Source organism: Puma concolor, chromosome A3 (genome assembly GCF_028749965.1).
Source record: "Puma concolor isolate L17-30 chromosome A3, mPumCon1.1.hap2, whole genome shotgun sequence".
Taxonomy (NCBI): Eukaryota; Metazoa; Chordata; class Mammalia; order Carnivora; family Felidae; genus Puma; species Puma concolor.
This window is the reverse complement of record NC_141669.1, coordinates 129,469,266-129,477,816: the sequence shown is the minus strand read 5'-3', so window position 1 is coordinate 129,477,816 and position 8,551 is coordinate 129,469,266. Positions and strand designations below refer to the sequence as shown.

The following is an 8,551-nucleotide window of genomic DNA, read 5'->3' as shown; positions in this document are numbered from 1 at the left end:
CGATAAATGCATCTGAGACGGTCTTAAGTTCGTTTCATTTCTCTTTCTCAATGGCTTCTTGACATTTTATGATTCATCTATAATTTCTCAGGTCCTATCAACAAGGGCAGTAATGCCAATGAACATGTGAAAAAAATTTACAGTTTCCCAGGTAGCTTTCACACAACAGCATCTCGAGGTGGGACACGCCTGTCAGTATCACTAGCTTATTTTACGGCTGTGAACCGGGAAGGTGACCTGCGACAGCTCCTAAGTGGGAGAGCAGGGCCTCCGTTTACTGCTTTCGTCTGCACCAAAGCTGTCCCAACACCCATCCCTCAACTGGCTGCTCCCTCATCCTGAGCTCGAGCCCCGCTCTGGGCTCCGAGCTCACAGTGAGGAGCTTGGGTGGGTTTCTCTTTCCCCACCTCTCTCTGCCCCTCATGGGGTTCTCTCTCTCTCTCTCTCTCTCTGCCCCCTTGCTCACTCGAGCCTTCTCTCTCTAAGACAAAACAAAACAAACTCCCAAAAGCCTAAGTTCTTGGGACCTACCCCAAAACAAATGAATCAGAAGCTGTGAGGGTGGGGCCTGGGAGGGCTCTGGCTAATAAGCACCCCCAGGGGTGCCGACAAGAAGGTGGACTTGAAACCACTGCTGCCAGGTAGGTCCTAGAAGGCAGGCCCTCCTCGAATCAGCCGGGACCTTGACAGTCCTGCCGGGGGTGACAGGGCTTCTCAGGACAGAAGACAGAGAAGCGAGTGAACCCATCACCCAGACGACAAGGACTGCATGGAAATACCTGTCCCTTTGCTACAAGGACCTTCAGTGCCGTCCTTGAAGAAAGGACACTCACTTGGTCAGGACAATGGAGACGGCGTCGTTGAGAATACTCTCTCCAAACACCAGCATGTTGAGCACTGGGTCCACATGAAGCGCATTGAAAATAGCAATAGTGGCCACTGGATCCACAGCAGAAATCAGGGAGCCAAATGCAAAGCTGCAAAGAAGAGAAAAAGAAGGGGTGATTCTGCAATGCTTGTCACATAGTCCACATATAAAACATCCAAGCCAAGACTGCATGTGTCTAACGTACTAATACACACTGGGGCTGAAGTAACTCCAGAAGGTGGTGTATTTTCCCCACTTGTAACATCTGCTGGTTGACACTGTGGGTGGGGCGGTGAAAGGCCCGCTCCACAAGCCTTTGTCAGAAACGGCCTGGTTTTCCACCGAAGTACCAAGACTTTATCTGACCGGTGACAGATAGATGGACGTTACAGACATCCCAGCCTAGCTCTTTGTCAGAGCAGCTGGAAGCATGATGGCTCAGGGGGGGGCCTCACCCACAGGCCCCACGAACTCCTGGGTGTGACCTCTGCTTCTCCCCTTGCCACCAGGCCACCAGAGTGCCCCCTGTGACCGACCACAGCCTCTACTCAGACTTGCGGCATCTAAGAAAGTGCCGAAGTCGGCGGCAACTCTGCCGTGCCTCGAGGGGATGGGTGGCTGGGCTGGGGGACACCAACACCAGGGCTGCCTCCCTCCGGGCCAGGGGCTTCCCCAACAGTGCCCAGGAAGCTGTAACTACCTCCGACAAAGAGGTATTAGTTGCCTGGCATGTTGCAGGCACCGAGGCCGTAATGACAGCAAACCTTCGTGCGGCGCTTGCCGCGTCCCAGGCACTGTTCCGAGCCCTTGACGTCTAGGAACTCAGCGCTCCACACGGCAACCACGTGAGGTGGTACCATTACCACCACGGTTACATAGCGCAGGTGGAGGGACAATGAGGGTAAGCAACTTGCCCGAGGTCAGACAGCTGAGAAGTGGCAAGACCCAGGATCCAAACACGGGCCGCCTGGCCCCAAGTCCGTGCTCCTCACCGAGACGCTGGTTACAGCAACATCCAGAGACTAAGGCCAGTTTGGAAAAATGGCAAGCGTTACACGGGAGATCAGAGTGATCTGGTGGGTGGCAGGGGGTGGGCCACTCACAGCGGATGGTCAGAAAAGGCTTCTCTGAAGAGATGACACTTACTTAAACAAGGGCCTACATGACAGGAAGCAGATGGCCAAGTCAGGATCTGGGGACAGAGACAGCAGCAAGCTCCCTCTGAGGTGGGGGCACTCTTGGCGGCCCGAGAAGCCTGTGAGTGTGGCAGCGGCCCCGTGAGAGGCAGCGGCAGATGTCAGAGGCTGGCAAGTGAGGCAGGGCCCCGTGGGCCTCCCCAGGAGTCTGGATGACCTATCCTCTCCGCCTGTTTCTTTCTACCCTTTGGGAGTCCTTGCAGGCCTTGCGATCCCCTCAATGCCACATGCCGTGCCTGGCTCTTCCTTTCTAGATCAGCAGACAGATTAGGTCTGCCCCCTTCCACCACGTAAGACAAAACAGGGGCTCTCAAGGGGACAGACCCGGAGAGAGATGTAAGCCAGAGACCATCCGCCTCTGTTTCATGCCCTCACCAAGCTCGCAGCCTGGAAGGGAAGGGGGAGCTACTCGCCCAGCGTGGCGGTGGGCCTACCCACGCTCAGCCGCTCTGCACAGTCACGTGAGCCCAGGCTCGGGGTGAGCAGAGCCGGGGGGACGAGCTGCCTGGCTGCCTTGCCAGCCGCAGCCTGCTTTGTAAGTCGGTCATCTGGCATGCTGGTTTCCCGGGCAGCTCCCTGTGTTGAATTAATGCGGACTCGTGCGGGACAGCCTGTTCACCTCAAGGACAGCTGGGTCCCAAGCTGAGGGGCGGACCCCGAAAGACAGTCCCAGTCCAGAGCTCAGTTCGAGACTTGCCCTGTTCTCACCGAGGCTGACACATGTCACCTGCCTCTTGCCCTCACTCTGAGTGCCAAGCAGGTGGGCACTATGTTTTAGTCATGGGTATATTCTCAGGATCTGTACTGAGCACGACCCAGAGGAATTTGTGGAAGGCAGGCGGGAGGGAGGGAGGGAGGGAAGAGGAAGGCCAGGGAGAGAAGGACAGGCAACACCACCGAACGGCTGCCAACCCGAGGGGCCCTGTTCTGTGGGCAGCCCGGCCTTGAGGCCCTCCTGTTGCAGCCCGGACACAGAGCTGGTCTCTTCCTTTGTCTTTGATTCCCTCTCCTCACCCTGGGGTAAATCGCCACGGGCCTCAGGAAAAACAACATCTGAAAAGGATACTCTGAAGGAGAGAGGGAGGTGACAGAGGAGGAACCTGGGAGCCTTTGGTGGCTCCTGTGTCGGGTGCCGACTTTGTGCGGCTCGGTTGGTCCCTTTCCTCCATTTCTGAGGACAGTGCGGCCAAGCAGCTATGGTTCTCTGTGCTCAGCATCCACACCCCCGGTTTTGGTAACAAGCACCCCAACTTCCATTTGGGGAGCCACACCTCTCCAACCCTCCACCCGTATAGTTGCGTGGGGCTCTAGGAGTGGGCAGGGGACCCGAGTTTGGTCAGAGAGGGCCATCACCGGGCATTTTACCAGGCCACTGGGAATCAGGTTGGCCCCTTGGGCAGCGATGCTAAAGCGAGGGGGGGGGGGGGTGAGCCCAGAGCCACCAGTGCTGCCACGCGGGGCAAGTGTGTCCGAGGATGAAGCCCGTCAGGAAGAACGGACGGAGACACAGTGAGAGAGTCCTGGAGGCTGTCAGGCCAGAAGCCATCACTCCAGGACCCTTCAGTTCTATAAGTCAACAACCTTTTTTGTTTTTTGGTTTTTTGCTAAAACTAGTTGTGTTGGGTGTCAGTTTTGCTAAAAGAGGCCTGGTTGATGTTCTTTGTCACGGTCCCTGTGGGAACCTGAACTGAAGCCAGAGCAGGAGCTAAAAGACCAACTGATGAATGGGCAGAGGGATGGACGGATGGAAAGATCTGTGCTAAAGCAAATTCAGTGACACAGTCATCGTAGAACCCAGCTGGTGGTCTTTTGGGCGTGAACTGCACATGCTTTACCTTTTCTGTGTGTTTGGAATTTTCATATAAACAGTTGGGGGGCAATGCTTTGCAGAAATCATCTAACACACTCAGCTTGGGCTGGGGATCTGTACTGGGGCAGAGTTTTCCTGGAGTACTGAAGTATGAACAGCCTGATTCATTGAGAGGTCGGACTCTAAGGAGTCATTTCGCTGTGGCGTGAGTTGCTGCCTCACCCTCTTTCGTGGCTCGTCCTCTAAAAGGTCAGTAGCTACAAGTTTAACTGAGAAGTGTGTTTTCTTGATTTATTCTATCATCTCAAAAGAGACAGCAACACCAACCAAGCGAAAAGGAAACAGACTGAAGTGAAGGGACTCAGATGTATCTTCAAGTGACATCTCTCTCCAGCAGAAACGTCTCTACAATACAATCCTCTGTTTAACAAAGTTATTTTTATGTTTTCTATTGTGCAGAGGTCTGTGGGTCTTATGTTTGACCTAAGTGGTGTTTTGAAAAACTGATTATAAGTTGTCAGCTTTTGGGGCACCTGGGTGGCTCAGTCAGTTGGGTGTCTGACCCTTGGCTTTGGCTTGGGTCAGGATCTCGCAGGTTTGTGAGTTAGTTCGAGCCCCGTGTTGGGCTCGGCACACTGACAGCACGCGGCCTGCTTGGAATTCTCTCTCTCTCCCTCTCTCTTTCTCTCTGCCCCTCTCATGCACACGTGTGTTCTCTCTCTCTCTCAAAATAAATAAATAAACTTAAAAAAAAAGTAAGTTGTTAACATTTAAAAGCTAGGAAATTCCTGGGGTGCCCGGGTGGCTCAGTCGGTTAAGCGTCTGACTTCAGCTCAGGTAATGATCTCACGGTCTGTGAGTTCGAGCCCCGCGTCGGGCCCTGTGCTGACAGCTCGGAGCCTGGAGCCTGCTTCGGATTCTGTGTCTCCCTCTCTCTCTCTGCCCCTCCCCTACTTGTGCTCTGTCTCTCTCTGTCTCAGAAATAAATAAGTATTAAAAAAATTAAAAAAAAAAAGTAGGAAATTCCCTAATTAAAATCTGGAAACCTGGCCTCTTTTGAAAAAAAAAAAAAAAAAAATGTTAATCTCCAGTAATTCTGTGCCTGCATTCCCACATGGCGATGACCAGGTAGAGCTGAGAAGTGGCTGTCCCTTTCAGACAGGGTGCACACTTCAAATCCCCACCGCGGCCACCCCCAGACACCTGGAAGTTCCCTCTGGTAAGTGCTTGGCCAGGCCCTGTGGCTGCAGGTTTGCAACTGCTGGCTAATTTTCCCCAGAGCACTCCCAGTCTGCGGGAAGGTCACTTTCTAACAGGAAAGGAAGTGCCTGCACATCGAGAGAGAATCCCTACCTGGCTTATTCTGCTTGTCTAAGGGACAATTCTTTTACTCCTCTCTCCCTGAACCTCCCAACAAACATCGGTTTAATTCTGTTTCACAAGAATTTATCAAGCATTTCTGTATCTCTAACCAGTTGCCCCAGAACAGGTTGAAGGACTGAATGCTGTGACATCTTCCTTTGTATGACTAGGTACAGGGCAGTTCTCTTCACTTGCAAAATACTTACAAAATGCGGGGCCTCAGTGCTGCTTTATTTCTAGCTCCTTATAGAATAAGAATGTGATTTTTGCTACTTGTTTATATAACAAGACTATCTTACAACAAAAGCTCCAAAATTTATGTCCCTGGGGGAAGAGGAGATTGCACTGGCTGTTCTCAGAGGCACACTTCCCGCGAAAATGGCTTCGAGATTCTAGTCCCCAAGTTGCTGAAGACTGATGGCTCTGACCGGCCTGACAGGAGAGAGCTGGGGCGGACACCTGAGCCCTGCTTCCTAGCCCCGAGCCAGGCCACAAAGGCAAGCACTCATGGTGCAGAAACACAGACCAAGGCTGTACATTCGCCAGACTTCCCAGCGAGGGGACGAAACCAGGCCTCACTCTGCTTGTGCACTTTCTTAGCACTGGATCTGGTACCATCCAGGAGACAGAGGCCTCAGTTGCTTCTTGCTAAATTGATGAAGGAAATTCCTGAGCTGGGCTCTTGGCAACTCTGAGTGCTCACTGGAGTAGCTTCAGACTGAGGAAGATATGCACAGTGGAGACCTTGGCCCTGCCTGCTCCCCGCACCCTACCCCACGCCTGGCTTGGTGGGAACCCCAGAGTAAAGATACACACCTCACTCCCCCCTCCATCCCGAATCTATCAAGAGGACAACTTTTCACTGTGGCCACTGAAAAGACTCAGAAATTAGGTGAAGATGATTCTGGATAATGCAAGATGCAGTGAGTGGTGGGACAGGGTGCAGTTAACTGACCAGAGATATTCCCTCCAAGGCTTAAAATAAATCAATTATTCCAATCAGCAATGCTCTGACTAGAGATATTCAAAATTCCACAATATGGTTGTGATTAATTTCTGAGCCACAAGTTAATTCAGCAGAAATCATCCTCAAAACAAAAAGACAGAATAGAGAAATACCGCACCCAGGAATCAAGGTGGAGAAAACTATCCCCAGTTTGAAAAGTAGTCACACGGGGGTGACAGTATGAAAGATTTACCTGTCTGTCATGTTGAGTTTAGAGATTACATCAGCCTGTAAAATAAAACACACAAACACATAGACACACAAAAAAAAAACCCCTGGAGAACAGCCAAGAAGATTAAAATGTCCATTAGTGCTTTATTAGAAACTAATAAGGACATTAATCTTCAGTCCCCAAACCACTTGAAACATAAAGAAAACTCCTAAGTTTTAGTTTAAGCATGCATTCAATCATTATACAACAAAAGTACAGAAAAGAATGCTACATTTTCAAGCCAAATTAAGTATAGTTTTCTGAAGTTTATTCCCATTTGCTACTAGAAGCTGAGCAATGAAGGTTGCATGACAGACAGATCTATTCTGGTGCCACTGTGGCAGCAGTTCAGGGGACAATCAGATGCAGTGGGCTTTGGCCGACAGCCACCAACAGAAGCAAACACATCTGACACACACGAGAGGCCTGCTGGTCACCCAGATGCCCGACTCTGACCCTCAGTCCACAGAATGGGGGCAGGCAAACTTTGTGCAAGTAACCATAAAAGAAAAGAACTATGACGTGCATACACATGCAGAGTACAAAAGTATACATATTACCTTTCTGGGTAGGTTTGGTTTAAATTAATTCAAATTAATTTGAACTCAAAGTACAGAACATCCAATTGATGACACTGGGAATTGGTTTAGCAATAGTGGAAAATCCGGAGTATACAATTCTATAGGTGGACAGCTTAGAATTGAGTGAACATATTCAGAATCGAGTTTGATTTTTAAAATGCAAATGTTTACTGAGACACAGCATTTAACTTTGATTCCATTTACCTGAGAACACAACTGATACTGTTATAATCTAAAGACCTTGATGGTATATATTCTGCTTTAATTTTAGTATTAGGTCTTAAATTATTGGTTTGCAGGTAAGATCAAATACTTTTGGGTATGATGGAGAAGATCCACTCAATTCCAGACACCAAAGCTCTTCGAGGACACTTAGAAACAATTTCAGCATGCTTTTACTGTGCCTCATATGAGTTTGGATTTCCTTCCAGGACAGTGTTTACCTTGAACATGAAACACAGGCCCCACGAGGTGTCTGTCCCTACCCCATCCCCCTGCACTATCTCTAAGAACGTAAGATTTTCAGGATTTTTCAAAGATGTTTTTCTTACCTGACCCAGAAAATAAATTCCTCCACCTACTACAAAAGCGGAAATTGCCGTACCGAAGACAGCAAACAGGGTGATGGAACCAATATTTTGAAAGAAGTTACCCTGTTTGAAAAAGCAGAAATGAGAGGACTGATTAGGGAAGCCGGTCCAGTCAGTGAAGGCACTCATCCCCCACCCAGCCCTCTGATTCTCTGCAAAGGACACCGCCGCCTACCTGGTTTGGCTGGAGACCTGGCAGTCCTCCCTCACCCCCACGCCTAACGGGGAGCCAGGTGTCATGCTGTGACCTTCCCCGAGTCATTCACATCGATGGGGCCCTCGTGCAAGCCGCCATCACCTCACCCTGGACTGCTGCTAGGAACTGCCCGAACCAGTGGGGCCCCTCCCCCTCTAGCTCTTCAAGGGCTTCCAGAATGAGCTTTGGAAAAGCCAAGCCTGATTATGATGCCTCCACCCTGACCTCCCACTTCCACTCAAAACCCAACCAAAGCCTGGATGGTTCTACCCACTGTGAAGGCCTCACACCTCCCCTTTGTTCTCTGGGTTCTGGTCACACTGGTAGCTTATGGTTCTTAGAACATATTATGCTTCCTGGGCTTGGACCACTCTTCCTTTCTCCTTGCTTGGTGAACCCGAATCATCTTAAGATCTGAGGATAGCTTGACTCTTCCTGAAGGAGGCCTGCTCTGATCTTTTAGCCAGGGCAAATCCTATCCTATGCTCTCAGTGCACAATGACCCTCTCCTGGTACATGGCCAAAATCTTTTTTTTTTTATTATTATTTTTTTTAATGCTTATTTATTTTTGAGAGAGGGAGAGAGAGAGAGCGAGCAGGGGAGGGGCAAAGAGAGAGGAAGACACAGAATCCAGGCTCTGAGTCATCAGCACAGGGCCCGATGGGGGGCTCCAACTCATGAACCATGAGATCATGGTCTGAGCCGAAGTCAGACGCCTTAACCGACTGAG

At 50.4% G+C, this 8,551-nt stretch overlaps 1 protein-coding gene across 6 annotated transcripts in view; it reads right to left on the bottom strand.

The window, feature by feature from the left end:
- The window catches only part of SLC9A8 (solute carrier family 9 member A8), a 70,152-nt gene that overhangs the window by 29,903 nt on the left and 31,698 nt on the right, over positions 1 to 8,551 (bottom strand). For all 6 annotated transcript variants that reach the window (XM_086702460.1, XM_086702457.1, XM_086702458.1 and 3 more), the window contains 3 exons: positions 7,586 to 7,687; positions 6,436 to 6,470; positions 834 to 977 (listed from right to left, as the gene is read on the bottom strand). In XM_086702460.1, coding sequence (XP_086558586.1) covers positions 834 to 977; positions 6,436 to 6,470; positions 7,586 to 7,687 — 281 coding nt within the window. The remainder of the gene's footprint in view (positions 1 to 833; positions 978 to 6,435; positions 6,471 to 7,585; positions 7,688 to 8,551) is intronic.